This window comes from Rhea pennata, chromosome 3, assembly GCF_028389875.1.
Source record: "Rhea pennata isolate bPtePen1 chromosome 3, bPtePen1.pri, whole genome shotgun sequence".
NCBI classification, from domain to species: Eukaryota; Metazoa; Chordata; class Aves; order Rheiformes; family Rheidae; genus Rhea; species Rhea pennata.
This window is the reverse complement of record NC_084665.1, coordinates 31,565,440-31,589,976: the sequence shown is the minus strand read 5'-3', so window position 1 is coordinate 31,589,976 and position 24,537 is coordinate 31,565,440. Positions and strand designations below refer to the sequence as shown.

Genomic DNA, 24,537 nt, shown 5'->3' with positions numbered 1-24,537 from the left:
TTTTCCTTACGTAATGTCTCTGGAAAGGCAGCAAGTGCTAGTATGAAATTCTTAGTATCAACATCAAATGCTTTTATATAACTATTCAATCAGAACAGAGCAATACATAAACTTAACTCTTAAGTACTTGCTTACTAAGATCTCTTTGAACTTTGGTGCAGTTCTGAGATACAGGAGAGGGCTTGTGCTCTATATCTAAAGCAATGGGTTTCTAAGACAATGCTCTTTGAGGAAAAGAGGCTTGTATGAAAGTTGACTATTACACCAACAAATTTTACAGACTCTCATGAGCCTGAAAAGGTTTGAAATCTTCAAACAGAAGATCCCAAACATATACACATCAAAAACAAACCCCACTACTCATCTCCACTATAACAAAAAAAGCCAAAACCAAAAACAAATTCTCTTCCTTTTTTTCACTTGAGATGCATTCTAACATGCAAAAGCAGCTGTACAATAACAGAATATAGATAAAAGCTCTATTCACAAAATAATTATGAGCAGAGGACCATACTATTTAAATGTACAATGCTCTTAAATAAAATGCAAAATGAGATAAGACTTTATTCAAAGCCAGTATTTACAGAGTGCAATAAACATTCAATTTGTACAGTGGATTCAAGAGGAGTCATGCTTTGAAAGTGAAGATACTGGCAAACGTTAGAAAGACAAGAAAGGATGTTTTATTCACAAAATGGCAAAACTAGTCTGACAGAACATATCTACAGAGCGTGAAAAGTTCTCTAATATCACAGAATCTGCCACCCTGAAATCATCTGTAGCAATTTGACCCAAAACCTGAATTCATGCATGTGAAGAATAAATTGGAAACATGCTGAACATCTGCTAATTCCATAAAGGAAGGAGAAACAAAATTAAATATACAGATTTATATATATAACTCAGTCTCCCAGAAAAACACAGTAGTCCTACCAATATATTATAGATTATAAATCTCATTTGAAATTTTTAGATTTTCATTTATAAGCTTACTTTTTGCAACCGTTTTTAAAATGTTCCTTATTAGCACGAAACTGATTCACTTAGCTGTGTAGTTAACCCAGGTTAACTCTTTAAAGTGATTAGAATGACTTAGTTTGCAACTGTCACTTCTAATATTCTTCATACATTTAACCCTATTCTACTTGTACAGTAATGAGTCCTAGTTACAGAAAATACGCTGAAAGGCAAAGGACAGAACAAAAGAAGTCAGAGAATTAGCACTTTCAAGTAAGTTCCTTTGATGAAACTCCTTTACATAAAACCAGCACAGTAACCAAATTCAAACAACCATCTCTTCCCTCTATTTTTTCCAGCATGAGAAGGATTTCCTCCAGAACACGCTCTCCACACTAACCATGGCCTCCTCTGTGCCCCATGGCTGTAGCCATGGCCCATGGATCACTGTTCACTGTAGCAACAATTCCACATAATAATAAGTATGTTTTCCACAACCATCAGATGGTTCATATCTTCTCAGGTGGTTTAATCATTTTTAAAACTATATGGGCATTATGGATTACAGCTCTATCTTTTCAAGGTAGGAATCAGGCACATGGACTTACAGAGATGTATTCACATTTTGTTGCTGCAGCCAAGACAAGCAACGTTACCAAACACTTTTGGCCCCATTTTTTGCAATTATACATAAAGCCTTCCTTTTCATGTCTACAGCCGCTAACTTAAGGGTACAAAAGATCAAGAAATGGCTTCAAAATGGACTTTTCTTGTACCTGCTACAGCTTGCTGAGCTCAATTGGGGGACTGAAAAAAGACAATGACTAAGCAAGAGGGTACTGCAGAAGAGACTGTGGCTGACAAGCACCTACTGCAAAACGTGAAGCCAGTATGAGACATTTTGTACTAATCTGTATAAAGGACGCTCCAAATTTAGAGACCATGCATTAATATTAGAATTCCTTGAGCTGTTTGGAAATAAATGGCCAGCACCACATGGAAATTAAGTTTCTGGGCTACCAGTCACCACCAGCTGATCCACATACCTTGGGCATGTCAGCTGGGGCTGTTAAAAAAGCAAGCTGTTCAAGACAGTGGCTTCTTTTTTAAGGCTTAAAGCTTCTCAGGAGGTAGCTGCTGCTTCCACATTCCAAGTTTTTCTCCCATTCCTGGATATAATTAGTAGACTGCCTATGTTTCTACCTCTGTACACACTCCACCTCAGATCTCATTACTAGAAAAGGTTGTTTCTCATTGTACTTCAAGGCCACTGCAACCAGCTCACCAACTGTAACAAGTCAGAAGACTTCACAATTCCAGACTTAGTTCCCTGTCCTTACTGACAGAAAAGAATGGCAATTGCTCACACAGGTGGAAGCTATTAGGATGAAGGGCAGCAGCATTCCCCTTTTCTTTTGGAGGAAACCCAGTTTGTTCAATCCTGACAAAGCTTTTTAGTAGACATAAATTGTTCAAAAGAACTGCTATTTTAGCAATTGCAGAAGGTCAGCAGAATTGGCAGGATGTGTCAAACAACCTTGCTTTCAAGGGCTACTTACAGCACAGTGTGGCAGGAGCTAGGAGTAAAGAGAATAACAATATCCTAGGTACTCTTTATTTTCTCCCACTACTATATCGAAAAACTGTGCAGTCTCCATTACTTAAGCAGTTGTCTCAGGAACAGATAGCAGAACAAAAGGAAAACCTAAACCGGAGTATCTATTAATAGGGATGTTCCCATTGACAGTTTTTTTATTATGATTGAAAGTTGCAAAAGCATAAGAGGTTGCTAAGAGGAGTAAGCACTTAAGGGAGTCTTAGTTAAAACTTCACCCCATATTAGTGCAACGTTTTTTTCGTTTTAACTGTTACAAAGAATCCCTGCAAACAGTAAGTGCTATTCTGCATAATAGAATTTGTTTTCTTATGTAGATACTAACCAAAAGAAATGCAGAGGCACATTCAGGCCAACATGTTAAAAGATGTCTATTTAAAGTCTTATCTCAAACTACTGCTGAAGAAAGGGTGTTTTGATTTTTCAAATTTGACTGTTACATAAGCAATCACATCACAGAATTCAAGAACCAATTTCAAAGTGAGTATTTAAAAGGATGACTAACTCGAGAAATGACGAGACTGAGACCTAGCATTAGAAATTGCTGCTCATTTTATTGCCTTGGGCCACTAGGTGCCATACGTAAAAAATCCTTTGAGGCTGACAATAGCTAATCAGTCTTACTGCAAAGGTAAGAACTAGTAGAGTAACACACTAGATTTTTATAGTTAAACAGTTTGTGATTTAGCCAACCCTACAGTATACAGAAACAAATCTCAGAAGCCCAATTACATTAAAACCAGAAGAGCAGTACTTCAAAGCAGAGCACATAACAGTTTGGGATGAGAATAATTATAAATACATATAAGCATAGAACTAAATGAAGATACTACTTTAAGAGGGTGATAAACTCTTAATTTACACATCCATAAAACATTATTATCATACAAGCAGAAGATGCAAGATATAGCAACATAACAATAAAAATATTAACTTCAAGGATCTGCATTATCATGGTAGTATAATTTCAGCCTACCTACTAAGCTCTCACTCATTTTGAACTTTATCAGTTGCTACAAACCTTTACCTTTAAATAACTGTTAACATTAGTGCTAAAACAAAATTCAGCTATCATACACACTTCTTGGCAAACAATCTGACTTTCTTTACCTCTCATCCCATTCCAAGATTTATTATCTTCTAGAAAGTAAAATTCACAAATGATTTTGGAGAAAAGTTACTGTACAAAGATGCAGAAGTTAAAGTTCATGAAAAGACCAAGCAACATAGTTAGACAGAGGTTTGCTTGTAGTTCTTCGTATCCAAGACTTTCTTGCCACACATTGAGCAGATGCCTATAAGCACACAAAAGGTGCATAAGTTATTTAAAACTCACTAAAATTTTCTTCAAAAGCATAGTTATGTTCTTGTAAAGATCTTTTACAAAAAATAATTATGAGAGCTCTCACCAGATATTGCAAATTCAGAGGTAGTAATATGCCTTCTAATATAAATTAGTATTTGCAGCAAATATCTAAGTACTTCCACTTAAAAATAAAGCTCTATAAGCTCTATTCTGAGAGTACATAAAAGTGCCTGAAGCCTTCATATTTTACCAAAATACTCAAACACAGCCAAGAAAGGCTCCTATCTGGCAAGGGGGTAAAAACATCATGTTATTATACTTTGTAAGTCCTATAGTCACATTAAGGCCCAGGAGGGACAGAAAGCAATGAGGCTAAGAAAATTTACTCACCCACATAAGCTCACTAACTGAAAGACTAACAAGTGGGAAACGTCAGACAACTGAGAAAGTTAGGAGTACAGTTTCATATAATTAAGCTATTTACAGAGAAGTGGAAGAGAGGAAAATGGACACCAAGAACATATGAAAATTGAAGCAGAGCTGACCACTAATGTCATAGGGAACTTTGACCTAATACCAAAGAGCAGCAAGCAGAAAAGCTAGAGCAGGGAAAAGTATGCAAGTTTGGGGGTGGTGGTAGTGTTTGTTTGGGGTTCTTTTTGGTGGTCTAAATATTTCCTGTCTTCTGTCTAAAACAGAAAGGCGCCAGGTCTCTTGTCTGGTAGGGCAACATATCCTTTTACAAGACAATACATCAGCAAATGAAAAAACATCAAGTGACAATTCCTCTTGTTGCCTCACGCTGAGTTACATGCCTTCACATACTGACATCGTGATACTGGACACGTGTAATAGTCTACTAGGGAAAGTAACAGCAGGGAACATACCACATGATTTATTCTGGAGTGCAAAATTCAACCCACAGACTTTTAACTCCAGGTCTAAGTAGAGTAACTAACTTTGGAACATTGAATAGTCTCTAGATTTCAGAGATACACAACAGCTGAAGTACTAAGTTGTAAGACCACACCTGTTTCAAGAAACACATCATAACCATGGTCTCTGATGGTCAGAGCTAGAACCTAAAGCAGTTAAAGTTCTGACTTTCACGAAGAAATCAGTTTCTAGCTGGACAGATATACAAGCAGACAAAACAAAAGTCCTGAAGCCCACCCAAACCAACTATAAATTTAAGAAAGAACAAGGTTCTCTCATGGGGGATTCAGGCAGCCACCCACTGAGCATCCAGCAAACCAAAAAAAACACCAATCATACAGCAGGTGCTAAACCACTGACACACTGCACAGCTGTAAAAGAAATAATGTCATTGCATGAACAACATTTACTGCTGGTTAGATATGCCTCTACAGCTAACAATTGGTTTAACCTGTGTCTGTGCTGTGTGGACTTTTCTGAAATCAAAAATATAATTGAGTACATGCTGCCACTTTTCCTCGGGAAATTACAAGCTTGGGCCTTCCTTCTGCTTACCTACTCAAATTCACAAGACTAGTAAAACTTTTATATCTTAATGTTCAACTTTTACACAAGGTTTGCTTGAAATTGGTCAAAAGTTCCTTGAGGAAAACGAAAACCAATTTTTAACAATCCTAAAGCCTTGTTGTGAATACAGGAGACAGAAAGCTTCCAGGTAGAAGCAGAATTTCAGTGCAATTCTTCATACATCATTCATAAGTACAGAAAAAATTTACATATTATATATCACATGCTGCAATATCTTGCTTTCTAGGGATAAAGATTTAACTCTTTTCAATTTTTAGTTGCAGCTTAAGCTAAGCTTGACTTACAATGCAAGAAGCACATTCACAATTCAGGCACAAAGATACAAGCGTAATTTTCCTTCAAAGATACTTTATTAACTCTTTTTATAACAGAATTTGTTTTTCTCTTTGCCTTTTACTCCCCAGGTATTCTATTTTTATTAGATTAGTCTATTACTTTACCAAGATCAGAAGTCCTTGGGACAGGTATTTAGAATTTTAGATTCTTTATAAAGGGGGAGTGGAGGGAACAGAAGGAAGGACAAAAGTGACTGCAACAAGCAACTGACTTTTACAGAATCCCCTTTTTTATATACTAAGAGAAAGATCAAGCTTGCTATAGGTGACAGTTTTTTATGCAATTATCAAGATTGAGCTTACAGTTATTTTTTCAGTTCTATTGCTTTAGAAATCAGAACCATTTTAGAAGTAGCATCATAGAACAACTTATGTTGGAAGGGATCTCTGGTGCTCTCTGATCCAACCACGCCCCACTCAAAGAATGGCCAACTTGTAGGGGGCTCATGATTTTTCAAGTTGAGCTCTGAATACCTCCAACAGAGATTCCCCAACCTGAGTCCCTGTTGCAATATTTGACCACCCTCACAGTGAGTTTATTCTCCCTATATCTTACTAGAATCTTCTCCATTCTCACTTCTGTCCACTGCCTCTTATTCTATCACTGCGCACCTCTGAGAAGAGCCTGGCTTCATCTCCTCTAGACCCTCCCATTAGTAGAGGAAGAGAGCTGTTAAATCTCATCTTAGCCTTCTCTTTGTTAGGCCAAACTTACTAATTTCAAACCGAATTGGGGTAATTCAATCCTCAGTGAATCTCACCTTTTTTATAGGCACATCCTTGACAATAGTGAGACCCTGGCTGATGGACAGAACTCTTACAAATCCGACATATTGCAAATTTGTTCTTTCCATAAGGATCAAACCTGAGGAAAAGGAGAAAGGAAACATGCTCTATTTATACACCATGAAGTACAGTAATTCCACTATCTCATCCTAAAAAGTCTAAGCCAGCCAGAAATTCCAGGGGAAACTACAACTTAGAAAAGATGGATTCAAAGTCTCCAGAAAGACAGAAAGAGAGGCTTCCTGCCTTATGAAAGCACCAGGTGTCTTTTTATTAAGATACTAGACTATTTTGAACTAAACACCTCCCAGCAATGGCTTGCCCCCTGTGCAAAGAATACACTAAAGGTGGCAGAAGGTAACAAAATAGCCCCCAGACATTAAGTATTGCTGAAGAGACTGCAGAGGTGGTTTTGGCAACAAAGTTAAGTCTTTCCAGCTTCTCTTCTAATATGAATATCAAACTTAACATTCAATTTTTTGTGATGACTACAATAATATATTTGATCCAGCAGAAAGCTCCTATGAAATACGTAAGAAACATGCTTTTGCTAATTATTTACTAATAACATGCTGCAATCCCCATAAAGAATTTTAAAAACAAAATGCATTTTGGACATGGTTTGAGTAGTTGCTCAGTTGTGCAGACAATAGGTCTCAATTACAGCAAACTGACTTTTTTAGCCAAGTAAAATCAGGATTAAATACTAACCTTGCTTTCTTTGAAGTCAAAGCCTTGTTTTCATTCAGTTTTCGGCCACCACTTTCTACCAAAAAAAAAAAAAAAAGAAAGAAAGAAAGAAAACGCAAGTAAATGCCCAATTAATTAAATTAGCATACTAGGGATACTGTGAAAGTACAGCAGTCAAAACAAACAAACAAACAAACAAAACGGAGTGGTTATTAGTCTTGGCATAGGACTGAACAACAATTGCACAAGTGGCTTTAAAATATCTGAATGAGAAGTGCTGAAGCCTCCCCACAATCAAAAGTACCTGTCGTGTTTCTTGCGCCATCCTTCCACGTATCAGGCGTGATCACCGTACCGAGCTTTTTCTCGCCTACACGAGGAAACACAGGCACAAAGCAGAAAGCTAAAGTGGACTCGCCTTAACCCCGGCAGCAAGCGCTGCCCGCCCGCCCCGAGCCCCGCACCCGGCACAGGCGACCCGCGGCTGCTGCTCGACCCCGCGGGCAGGATCCGGATCCGGATCCCGATCCCGATCCCGATCCCGATCCCGGCCCCGGCCCCGGCCCCGGCCCCGGCCCCGGCCCCGGCCCCGGCCCCGGCCCCGCTCACACTTCTCGCACACCATGGCGGGCCTCCACCACAACAAACAGCCGCTTCCGGCCACGCCCCCGGAAGTGACGCGTCCCTCCGGGCTTCCGTTGCGCCGCGGCGGGGCGACGCGCCGGTAAGAGCCGAGCCGAGCCGAGCCGAGCCGAGCCGAGCCGAGCCGAGCCGGCCGCCTCCGCCCTGCTCCCGGCTGCTGGGGCGCTGCGGCCGCCCGTGGCGGGGTGGCGGAGGCTCCGTGGCGAGGCGGCGGCGGCCGCTGAGCCGGCAGCGGGGCCGCTGGGGGCCCTGGCCCGGCGCGGCGCCGTGTCCTCCTGCGCGCGAGAGCGGGACGCGCCGCTCTGAGGGGCCTCGAGCGCCGCGGCCTTTGGGCCTGGGCAGCGTGGCGAGGGGCAGCGCTGGCGCGGGGCCTGGGGGCGGTCTGCTGGGTTCTGTCGCTTAAAAAAAAACGATTTGAGCTCTTGCCACAAAATATCGCCCCCAAGCTAAGTTCAGAGTTTCCGCTGGTGTATTTCAGCTAGGGGAAACGCGAGTGGGTTGTGCCGCGTCCCGGTGAGTAAGTGGGGCTTGCTTTCTTGCAGGTGGCGGGCTCACAGAGAGCACCATGAGAGAAGCAGAAATAAAGAGGCTCTTGGCTGCAAACCTACTCTGTGTTTTCTCAGTTATTTTAACAACAACTGTTCCAGCTTTTTTCTTGGACAGCTTCTCGGTTTTGGGAACACACCTCACCTGGCTGTGTATTTGTTCTGCTTCCGTTAGTGCCCTTAATATAGTCTTGTATTTAATCCTCAAACCACATCAGTCTCCTAAGAGAAGTTCGTTTGCTCACAAGGTAAGACTTTTTATTCTTAAATTACTACCAGGCAGCACTGAGGGGAAGCTGAGTTTTTTTTCTTCTTTTTTTTTTTAATAATGAAACGCAAAAGAGAAAACAAGTTACAGTTTTAGGTGGTGAAATCTTGTTTTCTATAAATGTGTGAAGAAGTATGTTTATCAATATTTTCAGTGTTAAGTATTTTCTACGTGCAAATAGTCTGTACAGTTGAGTGATTCCTTGCCTTTCCTTTACCTTTCTAATATGTTGTGGCTTGTAGTCTCAGCCCTTGATCCTCTAGCAGCTTGCATACTGGCAAAAATCAAAGCAAATCTGAATGGATGCAGGAATCATTTCATGATCTAGGCTGAATCCCAGTGTTATGAAGAGATATTTTTCTTCTGAGTAATTAGAAATTACTAATAACTAAACATTTCTTAAACTATGGGTGGTAAAAGAGAAAACAAAGGGCTCGCTAAAATTTAAGCCAAGCTAGTAAATTTTAAAAGATGAAGTGGAAAAGCATTGAAATGGTTACATTTCTGTGAACAACTAAGTCTGCACGCAGAAGAATTTAAACCTGTGACAAAGTTTTGTAGTTCCTATTTGTAACAGAAGCATTGAAGATGTGAATCTCCCAAAAAACTTCTGAACAGTGCAAATTTGGAGCAGCACTCAACCCTTCCAGGAGTAGTGGAATACAAATGCATTCAGAAGTCAGTCAGCTGGGTAGTCTTGCACTCCCAGCTTGTGGAGTCAGACAAAATTTAATGTTCTTAAATGATGATTCTTAAAAAGTTATGCAAGTCAAGTATCCTTGAAAGCAGTAACTTTGCCTATAAAGCTTCTGTCTAATTTTGCTGGCTGAGGGGGGCATGAAATATACAAAATAATTACAGAAAACAAGAATTTTAACCATATGTATTTAAAAAACCAAAAAAAAAAAAAAAAACAAAGCAGGCTTCAGGTTTTAGGTGAGATTTCATCCTAAGTAGTATTGGAATATTTCCCACTTTTCCTCCTTCACCCTCCCTCGTTCCCTACCCCCCCCCCCAAAAAAAAAAAAAAAAAAAAGTATTCAGGTGAAACTGGGGGATTTTTTTTTATATGATATAGTGGATACCCAGAAACTGTTGTTTAAATTCATGGAAAATTATACATATTTTGTAGCTTTAGAAAGTCATGGACATTTCTCAAAAGGGTTTAGACTTGAAGGTGGCAGTTTCAAAATGCAGTGTATTTTATTTCATGTAGTTTTAAGTATTACATTTGATTCTGAATATCATATATATATATATTATATAGATTCTTTTAAAATAATTTTGCGCATTCTGTGAAGGATATTTTTTAACAAATGGATATAATGCTGAATTGTAAAACAAACATAAAAGTAGGCAATATTTTTTTTTGCTTATCTTGTTATTTCCAGTCATTTTTTGCATGTTTGGTTTTTAATAGTATGATCTATGAAAAGATTTTTAGATTGAAGCATGATCATGTTTTTAATTAATGATTTAAAATACTAAACATGGGGAAAACTGTCAAGAAATATACCAGAGTGTAATCATACTGTGCTGCAGTTGAAATCAAATATCAAAGGAAGCAGGTACAGTGAGGTGCTACTGATAAGATATTGACTATATACATTGCTCATTGTTCTCTTTTCTTTTGAAACATTATTCTGATATTTCATTGCTCTTTTTTAGATATCCAGATTTCTAAAATGCTGTATATACTTTTTCATGTCTTGCGTACTATTTCATGTGATTGTTGTTCTTTATGGAGCACCTCTCATAGAGTAAGTTGGAAGAACCTTTCTTTCTCTAACCACTTTAAGGGGCAGTTCTTGCAGATATTGGTTTAAGTTCTTGTGTGGTACATTGGGAGTTAGAGGATAACCTCCTGGCTAGAGGAAGAAGAATAGCTATTTTTCGTAGAAGCTGGCACTTACAGTTTCTGTATATTTGGAGACATACAAATATAGACATACTTTACGCTTGTATGTTATATATATGGTTACAAACATTTTCCAATTTTCATTTAGTCATTTTTCTAAAGAAAGACTGCTTCACATCTCTCCTAACTGATTTTTGAGAGAGATGATGAATTACTGAATAGCGGTGTCGTCATGTGGCTTGATTTCATGGTTGCTTCCACTAAGTCAAACTAGAAAGATAAATAGAAAAATAAAGTAAATACCTGGGTGTACGTAAACTAGAAAATAACCTTTTATGTAAGGTATTGCTGTGTGTGTTAAAATGATACAGGTATCAGATATATAAAATAAGCTGCTACATTTCAAATTTTGAGATAACGAATGGATGTTAGAATTCTTTCCATCTTTCTTTTCTCTTCTACAGAGTAAGAAGAAAAACTTTTTTTCTTACATAAACTTAAGAAAGAATGCTTTCAAGTTGATAGTTTTTTCCTTTTTCTTGGAACTCTTAGAAAATTAGTAATTCTACCTCAGTTAATTTTGTTGCATTCCTTCTTTGTAGGTCAGTGACTGAGACATTTTTGTTTGCAGTTCTCCTGTCTACCTTTACAACTTTACAATGCTTGTGTATGCTGGGACCAAACATTCAAGCATGGATACGAGTATTTAGTAAAAATGGGTAAGTTCTGTTTCAAAATTTCCCTGTTTTTACCCATGGAAAAATGGATAGAGTTGCCATAAACAGTATATCATGGAGTTTCTTGTAAAGCAAACAAAACATCATGAATTATAGGTTATTTTCACATTCATAATTAAGGGCTTGTGAAAGTTTCTCTGGCAAAGAGAACTATTTTCTATTTTGAAGATGTTACTGATTTAGAAAACTTTATTTCTGGTGTACAGAGTTTAAATCTTACTGTAGATGCATTTGGAAGAAGCAGAGTTTCAAATGAGCATTTAACTGGTGACAAACCGTTGTGAATTCTAGTACTATGATAGTCAAATAAAGAAGAGCTCTGTGGATAAACTTAGTACCCTCATAAACATAGCTTTTAAAGTAGAAGTAGCAAGACAAAACAAACATTATTCTAATGATATCTTTAACTTGAATATAATTGTAAAAATACGTAATTTACTGTGGTCTTAAGCATGTAATCCTTATCCACACTCTTTTTCAAATTTCAGAGAGCTGTTTTTGGTGTGAGTTTTCTAGCATTAACTTTTTTAAGAGTATGTTTAAAGTAAAATGAGCCTTTTTTTACTTGTTGAAAGCCATAATATTGGCACCTGTCAAGCATAATTTATTTTTCAGAAGTATTTTCTAATCTCTGCTACCTTTTTTCACTCTTCAAATAACAGAATTGTGGGAAGACTTAGACTCTGAAACAGTAAAAAAAAGAAAGCCCCGCATATACTTGAGGTTCTAATAATATGATGTTAGTATTAACCCCCTTGTGATGTGTCCTAAGAGTGAAGTCTAATCTTAAACAAAAGTAAAAAGTTGTATAACCCTGCTGACCTAAGGAGTTACTTTTGATTTAAACTTGTGGAGACAAGGCCAAAAGTAGACTTTTTGCAATAATTTAATGTGTTGGCTTTTGTAGTAAATCAGTTTTCAGCTTACTGAAAAATATCTTGAATCCTCACTCAAGTCAGTTATGCTAGTTTTTTATTTTAAGGGGTGAATAGTGTAATAGAAATGACGCCTTGTAAGAATTTAATAATAAGATGGAATCTTTTAGCCAGAACAAATTACTGTTAATTCACTTAATCGTGTCTGGAATCTTGCATCGGGAAATAATAGAAGTAACAGATGTTTGACAGCAGTCTCTCTTTGTGCCAGGCTGGATTTTTGAATACATGTCAATTTATTTCTTTCCTAGTCTAGATCTTAGTATTACTTCAGCATAATTATTGCATAGGAAACAAGGGTTGTCGTGTTCTGATATTTTTACTATGACAATTTGCACATACTTCTTACTTTCTAATGAGCCATGCAATGTTATCTGATTGAAATGCTCATTTAATATAATTTACCTAGGCTAGCCTCTTCATGAAAGTAGACGAGAAATAAATAGGGTAGGATTTTTTTTATGCGTCATAGTAAACAGCTCTTTTAAAAAATAGTTGTGTAGTTTTTCATTTGACTGTATGAACGAGGTGTAGTTAGACATGAGCTGAGTGTAGGCATGATTTATTTGCAGGCTGTGTCCCCTCATTTAACCATGTAGCATGAGGTCAGACTGGTTAATGGAGGGAATGCACAGTTAGGTGAGTTCAATGAGCCTGTTTGCCTTGAAAGAAGAGTTTAGTGAATTGAGTTTCACTGGGACAGCAAGTTGGAAAGTCTGGCTGAGAGTATAGCTTAGAACAAATGAGGATTTTTTTTTTTTTTTAATCTCAGAACAAGTTTAGACTCAAGTTACCATCGGAGTTTATTTTTCATATTCTTATTTGCCTGTGCAGTCATCTTAAGGTCAAGGTGTATTTTTGTCCGTACAGAGAAAGAAATCTAGAAAGAGAACAGTATATTTTAATGTATCAGGTATAAAAAAGTAAAAGATGTTAATATTATCCAGCTATTGCTTTGTATAGTTTTGAAAAAATTCTATTTTTAAGGTTGTCTAGGATGAAAATATTGACATGCATAGTATCTTCTCACAAGACTATTCAAAGTTGAATTCAAGTAACTTCTGTGTAATCCATTGCATAATAATAGCGAAGGTACTGCTGAGACAGCTTTGCATAAGTATTTTCTGGATGATCCTGCAGAGTGCTTACGCTTCTTTACAGGTGCTTAGCTGCCCCAGTTTTCACTTGTAGCTTTTGAAAGCAGTCACTGCTGGTAAAATCACTTCTGGAATGTTTTTACAAGATCAATCTTTAAGGCTCTCTGGCTCTAAAAGGAGGATTAGTGTCATGATAATATGTAATCTGTGACGCTGCAGGGTTTTTTTTTATTTTTTTTATCTGCGTTACAAAAGTTTGGTGATGTTGAGGTTTTGTTTGTTTATTTTGAAATACATGAAACAAATGCATGAAACACAATTGTAGGTCAGACAAAATTCACATACTTGATGTTTTCAAACTGAGTGCACTTTTGGATTTGAAATGTTGATTTGATGGACCAAATAGATTTTTTTAAAGTACTTTTGTTTTAAGGAATTCAAACAATTAGTTCTTACTTTAGTTTTATAGTCTATGTACATTGTGGAATGTGTGAGAAAAGTAAGCTCCTCTTGTCTGTCATAAAAACTTCAGTCCAATTTTAAGTAAGCCCTCACCTCCCTGCTCTCCTACTAATTCTGCATTTGGGAATATGTAGGTCTATGCCAGCTGTCTCTGGATTCAGTGTATTCTGACATCTAGTGTTGTGACCAATGTCATGACACTGATCCCATACTACCATGTGCTGCTGCAAGCAGAGAATGGGAAATAAAAGCTTTAAAAATGGTTGTTGGTGTTAATGGAAGCAGGAGACTGTTCTTTGAATGGCTTTTCAGTAATTGTTGGCTAAAATAGCATTCTGTATAAAAGCCTTTAGATATGAACTTGCAATTGCTGACTTTTATTGCTTCTTTGGGGAACAGTTTATTTCAAGACAGTAGTCTGAATAATTGTGTTGAAATTTCTGATATGATAGCAATTACAAGATGTCACCAACAAGCTGTCAGAACTGAGTATCAAATAGATTGTATTTGGAGCTTGTCAGAAAATAGTATAGCACCATAACTTCAGGGCTCCATCCAGTTTTCATTTCTCCTATTTCATTACTCGCTACATACTTTTATAGACTTGGAAATGTCCTTTGCAAAGACAGACATCATTGAAATGGTGCGCAGCTTTGTATTTTCGTCCTGCCATAGTGCATAATTTTCACAGAATCACAGAATGGTTGAGGTTGGAAGGGACCTCTGGAGATCATCTAGTCCAACCTCCCTGCTCAAGCAGGGTCACCTAGAGCATGGTAGACAGGGTTGCATCCAGGCAGGCCTTGAAGATCTCCAGAGAAGGAGACTCCACAGCCTCTCTGGGCAACCTGCTCCAGTGCTCTGTCACTCTCACAGGGAAGAAGTTACTCCTCATATTCAAGTGGAACTTCCTGTGTTTTAGTTTGTGCCTGTTGCCTCTTGTCCTGTCGCTGGGCACCACTGAAAAGAATCTGTCGCCATCCCCTTGACACCCTCCCTTCAGGTATTTGTACACATTGATAAGACCCCCCCTCAGTCTTCTGTTCTCCAGGCTAAAGAGGCCCAGCTCTCGCAGCCATTTCTCATAGGGGAGATGCTCCAGGGAGATGCTGCAGTCCCCCTTATCATCTTTGTAGCCCTACGCTGGACTCTCTCCAGTAGCTCCATGAAATTTTGGATCTTGTCTATCTAAGAGCTGTCTTAGTAAATTCCATATGTTAACTAACCTCTTAATGTGAGCATTATTTTAAAAAAAAGCACTTAAGGTATAGTTTTATTTAACAGATTCAGATAATTATTTTAGGCTATAAAAGGCCTGTTTTACTTGTGCTCATTAATCATCTTAAACATTGCTAGTTTTGTCTCCAGAATAGCTTTAGAAAACATTCATATATAAAATATATATTTTATACACATATTTATATGTATAAAAATGTTAGTTTATTTATATATATATATATATATATAAAAATAAATGTTGCTGCTGCTATTAGCATGAAACTGAGGGATTTTTGTAATAGGTTAATGAATACCTGCAAATATCCTGATAGATTACATTCTATGCAAAAAAGAGAATAAACAGAACATTGTTACCTTTCTATGAATCATTTGCATAGAAAGCTGAGGTAGTGTTAGTGGACAAATAAGGCTTTGAGTAGCCAGTGTTGGTGCTGCAGACTGGGTAAATTAGCAGCTCAAATTGTTGCCAAACTACCTATGACTTCCCTTCTTTGCTTGGGCACTGTGCCTTGCTAAATCTGTCATTTTGCTTTTGGACCCAATCTTATATCTCCATATGGTTCAGCAGTATGTGTGTAGACTTACCAGATAAGATGTCTTGTTGAGGAGTTAGTGTACCTCACTCAGCCCTCAGTATATTTTCTTGGCTTTTGCATTACTTTAAGGCTGTGGTGAATAGGTTCTTTCCCTTGCTGGCTAACAGCTCTCTGCTCAATTATTCAGCTTCTGAAAATAATTTCTAATAATAATTTTCAATGTTGAGACTCCTAAATATTTTTTTAGTTAAGTCAAGACTTCTCTTAAAAATTCGAAGTCAGTAGGATCGTGCATTGAAATCTAATATAATAAAAGGATGAGGTTAATGTAGGAAAAAGTTCCTCTTTCCACTACAAAATGTCAACATTGCGCTGCAGATTATAATCTGTATGACCTTTATCTTCATGTAAACAATAAAAATTTCTGCCTTATGAGCAGTCAATGTCAATACGCAGCAGTGGGTTATACGCACTCTTCAGTAAAGTCGGAAATTTTGAACTCTTTAAATAACGTTTACGGTTAAAGCTTTCCTAAAGTCCAAACCTCACATATTCTGTTTAGGTTGAATCTTTATCTGTCTAGTATTCTAGTCTTAAAAATGCCCACCTTTTTCCCTTCTGTTGGCTAAAGCTAGATTTGTTCATCATCAAACCTGCATCCAGATCTCTTACCTTCCTGATTTGGAGCAGGAGCTCGAACCCAGCCCTCCTGTCTCTTGGAATGGTGCTTTACTGTATCCTGAACACTTGCTGTTCCTTCTTGTTTCTTAATTCGTACAAAGCACTCCAGTGTTCGTGGCATGAGAAAAGCAAAAGAATCACTTGGTGGACCAATGATGCAGAACAAGTGCTTCAGGCACTACTAAACAGAAACCCACTTGTTCAAAACTTCTGAAATCACTAGTGATAGAAGGCTACGAACTGAGAACTGTAGTCATTAATACCTGTGAGAATCCAATCTGTGCCATTGTTGGCCAGGCAAAAGAAATTTTTCAGTGTGCAGTAAACTCATCCTTCAACCAGTGGAGCTGAACTTGAAACTTGAACTGGGTGGCAATTTTGAGCGTTCTGTGAAAGGTAAAGTTCCTAAAGACCTGCAATATGCAGACTGCATTTACTTTGCAATATTTCTTTTCAGCTGATGGAAATTTGTTTTGGAATATTCACATAGTGAACTTTCATTTTAAATTTCAAATTGTCATAGTCATCAGATTAATGGCAACGTATCTATACCCTAGAGTACTTCGCAGCCATGCTTATACTTTTTTACACAATCCTATACTATCCTCTCATGTTTGTTTTTTGTTTCTATGCCTACAGTGTCTTTGTGATATTTCAACTTGCTCAGCCAAACGGTATCTAAGCTTAATAGGAGTATTTCTGGATTTAAATAGTTTTTGCAGTAAACATTTCAAGGGAAAAAAAGTCTCATGAATGCATGGTATAGAAAGACTGATTATAGCTAAAATATGCAATTTACATTTTGCGTATAGTTCATGTATCCTTGTATCAATAACGTAAGGAAGATATCTCACACTCCAGTGCTGAGATTCTAAGGCCATATCATAGTTTGTTAATGTTTATGTGTTGATAGATGATTTGTGTATCTTATTATGAAGTATTTCTATGTGGAAAACTGTACTGCCATGTATGAACTGGCTAGAAGCACTAATAGGAGATCAAAGCTCTCAAGGATGCCTTGAGCAAGAAAATCTTTCACCCCTGAATATCTCAATTGTCATCTGCTGTGGCAGCAGTATTCTGTAAAGTATCCAGACTTCTGTTGTTAACCACAATGATCTTGAACAACTTGCAAAAATGGAATTATTCACGGATCACATATGAGAGGTCCATGAAAAAAATAATACCAACTCCTTTGTCTTTGGGCCGAGAGAAGACCACTTTTTACTTCTACTTGTTTTTGGTGTGTTTTTTCTATATGCTTCTTTTCTCAACAGGGCAGAAAAGCAGTCTGCTATCCTGAGGTGGGAGGGATCCAGCTAGTAGAAAGTAAACCAAAAGAATTCTAATCAAATGCACTGTAAACAAGTCTGATGCCAGCTTTGTAGAGTGTATGCCACTTTGATAAGGAATTTTCAAAGCATTGTTCTGAATACATGTATACTTTTTTATTTGTTAAAGTTGGTCAGTTGTGATCATTCTAAATTCCTGTTATGATTCCTTCAGAAAGTTAAGCTTTAGATAAAAACTACAATACTTTAAAAAAAAAAAAAAAAAAAAAGTTAAAGCAGTAAAGATTCTTTAATGATTCTCTAAAGATATTCAGTGAAAGCTGGGCAAAACCTTTTTCTGCATTGTTCTCCCCCTTGGATTTGTGCTGCAATCACCTCCTCTCTTCTGAATAAATCTTGAATGCAATTCAGAAATACAGATGCCATTACAATATACTTTGCTTTTGATTCCTTCATCTTCTACCTTATGAATATTTTCTGAAATTCAGCCTTCATAATCCTTCTGTCTTGGAATCTGACCCCAGATGCTGTGCTCTCCATGGAATGGTTTTGCATTTTTGGGCAGCATCCTTGCACTGTGGTGCATTGCTGGAATTTGCAGATGCTTCCACCTGCTTTTTCATGCTGCCTGTGGAGTTCTGTTTGTTAGGGCAGGCACATCATCTGTGACTGCTGTGCCTTAGTCCCCTAGGCTGAACAGAATGTCCTGTGTATCAGTGTATCCTAGAGAGAGCACCTGAAGTCTGCCTAACCTTCCCAGCTCTTAAAATTGGCATGCGGGCAACCTCAAAAAATCCCAGACTTTTGCTTCAAAGAAAAAAAAAAAAAATATATATATATATATATATATATATATATATAATTTTTCTGTGCTTATATACTATTTGTGAGTATGCAAATCCCATATGAGAATTTGATTAGTTTTGTGTTAAATCCAGTATAAAGTATCCTATTAGTTCTGTTACTCCTGCTAGATAAAGTAAGCTCTCCGTTTTCAGTCTATCAGCTTGCTATGCTGCAGAAGTGGAGGATAAGGATCATCTAACCCTTGAATGTAGAGTAGGTATAAATTGGGAAAACATGTTGAGTCTTCACCCTGTTGTCAGCCATGACTAACAAAAATATTTAAGGCCTGTGTTATATGTAAAGTGATCTTTAAAATTGCAAGGAAGGTTTTAAATACTACCAATTTTTCTAGACTGAAGAGAGCCAAAGCATCTTCTGCGTCTGCCTTAGCAGTGGGGCATTGGTTGCTCCAAAACATTGTTACACTATCTCTTCTGGAAATTGTTCTGCCCTGTATAGTCATCTTTTTAATTTGTATATCAAACCATTAATTCCTAATACAGATGTTGCTTGGAACTGCTGGCAGCAAGAAGCTCTTGCATCATCTGGTCCATACTTGGGAACTTTGTAATGCCTTCAAGGCTTCTCTAGCAGTGGTATGTTTTTCTAACAGCCACTGGGGGTTATCTTAGCATACTTTCTATATCATGCCTAAGCTTGATTCCGTACAGTATGGAACTTCTTTTGAATGATAGAGTAAAGGGGACAAAACAGCTGTCACCTGTTCAATGAGTGGCATCATTCCAAAAAGATGGGGTTTTTGCCCTTTTGAAGAAAAGATTAATTATTCACAAAATGTATCACCCTTCGTACTAGGGCAGTGGTGGGTTTTGATATAGATCATTTCACAGAACATATTACAGAGTGGTCAGATGAGTTGTTAGAATGGGACAAGGCAATAACCTCAGGTGAGGTAGGAGTGTAGAATTAAGAAACTGAGGCTAGAGCAGGTTGGTTGTCAATTAGGATCAGCAAAAGTAAGGACAGTTCAGCTGTGTGTGATCTTTTAAGCTAGGTTTGCCTGCTGAAGACCTGGATTTCATATCTAGCACCTTATTTGTCAGGGACTGAGAGTGCTGCAGAGATGGTATGCTGTTTCTCTGTGTTTATGGTTTTAAGATGACACAAGTGGAAAGTGACTCATTCTCAAAACCTGTTTTGAAAACAGTGAGGAAAATATGTACATAGGAATTGTTGGTGTTTTGAAATGAGAAGTGAGAGCTATTTGTCCCTTTTGTATCTGTTAGGAGAAACCCACATCTTACTTATTAAATATGCTGATTTTTATATCTGTTTGTAGTCTCAAAAATCTTGGTAGAAATAGTAGATCACGCATTTTCATATGGTGACTTTTGCTGCTGTTGTAATACTGTAATATACTATTCTTACAGAGCTATGTCCATCTGGGATAACAGTCTACAGATTACTGTAATATGCAGTATACTGGGAGCTTGGTTTGGAGCGTTTCCTATTCCTCTTGACTGGGATCGGCCTTGGCAGGTTAGTATCTACGTGCTTATTATAAATACACACACATTTATCTTCTGGATATGCAAGTTATACAAAAATTACTCTGAAACTGAAGTATTTTGGACTTACTGATAAACTGATTCCACAGGATTGTACCAAACCATATTTAAAATATCATTGTAAGCATATATTTTCATGTTGCTTGTAACTTTTATCATGAAGTAGAGTTATCATTCAAATATTTTGATATGAAGAAGCTATTCAAGTAGAAGGAGAAATGTGAAATCGTGAAGATAGCTCCGAGTATCTACCGTCAATCTTGCATCTTTTTTTGCTTGTAGGTAGGGAAGAAAAGATGGTTTCCTAGTGTTTTAGTTCCCCTTTATCTTCCATGAAAGCACTAAGCAGGAATGCATTTTAAATGGATTCAGATTGATTTGTGGAAATGGTGTGGCTAAGACACTGCTCTTGTGATTTCAGAAGTGCTGACAAGGATTAGCTTCATGGTTGCACAGTAAAAAATGTAAAGCTGGCATTGCAGATTCCATTTTCATAAGTTTGAATGTTCATGCTATACTCTTATTTAGTGGGATCATTTTTCCATGCCAATAAAAATATAACCAAAGTCTGTAATATAAAATGATGACATTAGTAGCATTTTTTCCCTAAATGTCCTCAGTGAGTGTTTTCTTTCCTCACATTACCAAACTCATCCACTCTCAACTGGGTAGCATCTACCATGCCTGTTCTGAAGCAGATCATTTCACTAGTGTCTTTCAGAAATCAGCATAACAGGCAACGTTTGTTGTTTCGGGTCTTGCAAAGACATTATGGCTCACAGTTGCACTGGAAATTTGTCTTCCATAAGCAACTGTGAGCTTACTTGTATGCGACTAACTTTTCTTTACATCAGTATAATGAGATTACATCAGTATAATGAGGTAGTTACTAAAAATTCTGTTTCAAAAAATAATAGTAAAAGAGTAAGTTAATATATTGAGTATAAAATCAGGTTTCCTTCCCTAAAAACACTTGTTCTCAGTTTTGCAAGATGTTTCTCTTGCGTGTTCTTCTGAGGAAGGGAGCTGATGGCACTAGTCCGTTGTTGATGGAGATTCCTGAACGTCATTTAAAAATCAAGAGAGTTAATTAAATGCAGCTTCATGTCCTGAAAGTCTTACTTTCTTGCCTTAATGAGAGACAAGCACTTTTTCAGCTAGGATATTAAAATGGCCATGTCACTTCTGTGAAGTAACGGTTTATTCCCACCTCAATCATGGTTTGTTACATGCCTTCACTCACTGTCATTTGTGCTTGGAATCACTCTGTGTAAATGGTGATTAAAAACTTCCATTTACATAGACATACAAGGGCATGTTGTCCATTTTCCTGCTTTGTATGTAGTAATTCACATGTCAGAAGTCCAAAAATGCGCTCGCTCTCTTTGCGTGATGTAACTCATTGCAAATGGGTTACGCTAACAGCTTTTCTTAGTACAGAATTTGGTTTTCTGGGTTGAAAAGTTGGGTATGTAAATAATTGCAGAAAACATTGGACAGAATTTTAAGTCTATATACATGCATTACTCAGTAACCTAAATGTAATATTGAGTGCGGTTTGAAGCAACGAAGAAAATCACGTGGGACTGCTGGATATGGGACAGGCCCTAAGGGAGACCCGGGCCTTTCAGAACAGTAGCTAGGGCCAGGCACAATAGCTGAATATCTCAAATGGCACTGAGCACCTGCGCCTAGACAAATGAATCCCACCCACACGTGTGCATTCTCCTTCTTTTACACAGGTACGTGCCTGTGTGCACACATGCACAAGATCTCAGACTTTGCTAATAAGCCGTGTATAAAAACTTTACTGTACAATACCTTTTATGCACCAAAGGTATAAGCAAAATATGAAAATCAGTAAGCTCTGGTATTAATAGATTAGGACGGATGCTGTAAGTACAGTTCACTTTTGGTGTCACTTATTTGTTACCTCCCTCACAAGTAGAAGTCACAAGTTTGGTAATGGCCTGGCAGTTTTTTCTGCTTGAAAATAGTTCAAAGTCAATGCAAGCCAAATGTGACTGATTAAAGTTGGGCTCTATATATTTAGACCCCTAAAAAGAGATTAACTGACCAGCAAAGCATTTGCAGAAACCTCAGATATCTTGTCACTGGTTGTTTCTGGGCATGAATGCTCTCCAGGGAATTCAGACAGCAACAAAAACTGTATGTCTCGCTTTCCCTGTTCCTTCACCATCTCTACCTTCCTTTCTGACATACTCCTGATACCAAAGTCTGCTGGGGAGTGCTTTCCAACTGTCAATTTCTGCGTTAAAGGAACTTTCCTGTGACCAGATCCAGAGCTTTTGTGTTCTCTCCATTACGTTCTCATCATTTCTTTCCTCCACATTTAACCTTAGAGGGTTTAAAATATTGAGGTAGGGAAAGAAGTTTTACTTTCCAATTTGGATCTGAACTGCTTGATCAATTCTTTAATTGTCATCTGAGCTGCTCAAGAGGAGCCATTGAGAATCTTGTTTACCTGTTTTGCAGGCTATCGCTTCAACTTCTGAAAACTGCAGTTTTAAATGCTGATTTTTTTTTAAGATCAGCTGTATGAGGGGAAAATGGAAGAAACTTTTAAAAATATAAAGCAGTTTTTCAACTTAAATTATCTCAGCAAAGCACCCCAGTGAAGCAGCAAAATGGTAACGTATCTTCAAGGCAGACACGAACCTCTTTAAAGCAGCTTGTTAGAGAACAAAAGGCTTCCTATTCATGACTTTCAGAAGTTGACAATTACCTATTGATAAGTATTTTTGTGAGTGTGATCTCTTAAATACTGGTCACCAGAGCACAGAAGATGACAATGTGACCTGGTCAGGCATTTGCAATAGTTGCCCAGGAAACACTGCTTTCCAATCCAGCCAAGCTGAGATATGTGTGAATCAGCTTTTCTGGAAATATCAACTTCATGCAGTAATTAACATGAGTCATCTGTCTTTCTGTCTCCACTAAGTATTGATCTGACAGCTCGGCCTTTGAGTTGTGATGTAGTAGCTCTGCATTGCTGTCTCGGAAATCTTGGGAGTCAGTAGAGGTTTCTGTTTGCAAAACCTTGGGCAGTAGTAACAAAACCTCTGTAAGGGAAATATCCCTTCCCTACCTGATGTCAGGCCATCAGAGAAACTCATGGCAGACTCTTTCACTATAGCGATGACAGAGGAGAGGCGCTTTGTTTCAACTTCAGCCTAGGGCAGGGGAAATAAGAACGGCCCTGTTACAGAAATATGCTGCTGTTCCAGATTTTGCTGGTTTGGGAAGAAAATCTTTAGTGCAGATCATCAGTGTCTTGAGTGACTGATCTGAGCCCTGAATTGCTGGATATAAAACTGGATATAAAATTACATATACATGTACATACCCAACATAGTTGGAGGAAGACTTTTTTTTTTTTTTTTTTTTTTTTTTTTTTTGGTTAAGAGATGGGCTGGGACTATTTTGTGTGGAGCCTAATCCATCTGATATCCTCAGGGACACACATAGAGATTAAGTTCCAAGCAAGGTCTGAAAATTCATGCAGATCATATATTCCAGGTTGGCATAAAAGTAAGCAAAGACCAGTCAAAGCCAAATTACTTCTAGGCATGTGTGTGAACAAAGCATTAGGCTGTCAAGCCTTTGACATCAGTTGTTTCCCATATTAGCCCCAAAACAGAGTTTGAGGATTATAATTCTGGATTTATCCTTCACAGATCCAAAAAAGGTTCTTGAATGGAAGTTTTTCTTTGGACTGGAAACCATTTTTTTTTTTATGTAAGAACAAGTTTGATGATTGATTTCTCCTTCACATTTGTGAATCTTAGCTGCAAACAAAAATAACTAGGTAAGAAAATCTGCAATAAGAATGGTTCTGCTCTAGAACAGAAAGTGTGGTTCAGATGTTTCCGTTGGTTATTACAGCTAGTGTTTATGGTATAACAAAATGTGTTATGGAAAAACAACTGCATTTTTATCTTCAGCTTCAGGCAATTCATTATTTAAGTAATACTGTAGACAAGGCTAAAAAATGTTTACAAGAATCAGGTCATCAGTAGTTAAGGAGAAACACTGTACAGTAGGGTAAACCAGAGATGGTTGCTGCTGCTGCTCTTGGGCTCATTTTGTGGCCCTGAAATGTCAAAAGTTAGCAATAACATCTGAAGTTCAGCAGGTGCTTAAGCAATGAGGTGAAGGAAGGAAAGGAGAGTACTGAGTATGCTGGAATTTCAGTAGAGTATTGAATAAAACTGCCCACGCTCTCAGTGAGGCACCCCTTGTCTGAATGAGCATACTGCTACACATGACAGTTCTTCTGATATCATTTTGTGGATCTTCGTGGGAAACAGAGAAAGAAAAAAAAAAAGCAGTTGAGGCAAGCATTATATTTATTTTTTGCCAGTCCTTAGCTGTTCGTATTTAGCTGACACTAAAATCTTCTTCCACAGTCTCACAGAAGAACTAAAAAACGACAAGGCTGTCCTTCCTTTACGTCATGATTGAAATATAGGAGAGGATATGATTGAGATAGGAGTTAAGATGTTTATAGTACCATTACTTGTGTCTACATCAGAAAGTTAAGATTTCAGTTTGTCTGGTACATCTTTCACAATAATTTATTGTCACTTTAAAGTACTTCAAAATTATATGGAGTGAACTTGATACGAAATTCATC

The 24,537-nt window shown here is 37.7% G+C and overlaps 2 protein-coding genes across 4 annotated transcripts in view; one reads left to right on the top strand and one right to left on the bottom strand.

The window, feature by feature from the left end:
* Positions 1 to 7,919, bottom strand: part of CRIPT (CXXC repeat containing interactor of PDZ3 domain) — a 49,912-nt gene extending 41,993 nt beyond the window's left edge. For 2 of the 3 annotated variants that reach the window (XM_062571928.1, XM_062571929.1), the window contains exons 1-4: positions 7,823 to 7,919; positions 7,518 to 7,583; positions 7,235 to 7,289; positions 6,499 to 6,602 (exon numbers count right to left, since the gene is read on the bottom strand). In XM_062571928.1, coding sequence (XP_062427912.1) covers positions 6,499 to 6,602; positions 7,235 to 7,289; positions 7,518 to 7,583; positions 7,823 to 7,838 — 241 coding nt within the window. In that variant the 5' untranslated portion in view covers positions 7,839 to 7,919. Of the gene's footprint in view, positions 1 to 539; positions 3,868 to 6,498; positions 6,603 to 7,234; positions 7,290 to 7,517; positions 7,584 to 7,822 lie in introns of those variants that run through there. The other variant, XM_062571930.1, reaches the window with a different exon arrangement.
* Positions 7,913 to 24,537, top strand: part of PIGF (phosphatidylinositol glycan anchor biosynthesis class F) — a 23,859-nt gene continuing 7,234 nt past the window's right edge. Inside the window, exons 1-5 of the mRNA XM_062571926.1 lie at positions 7,913 to 7,937; positions 8,398 to 8,648; positions 10,337 to 10,428; positions 11,129 to 11,245; positions 19,743 to 19,851. Of these exons, the coding sequence (XP_062427910.1) occupies positions 8,421 to 8,648; positions 10,337 to 10,428; positions 11,129 to 11,245; positions 19,743 to 19,851 (546 nt within the window). The 5' untranslated portion in view covers positions 7,913 to 7,937; positions 8,398 to 8,420. The remainder of the gene's footprint in view (positions 7,938 to 8,397; positions 8,649 to 10,336; positions 10,429 to 11,128; positions 11,246 to 19,742; positions 19,852 to 24,537) is intronic.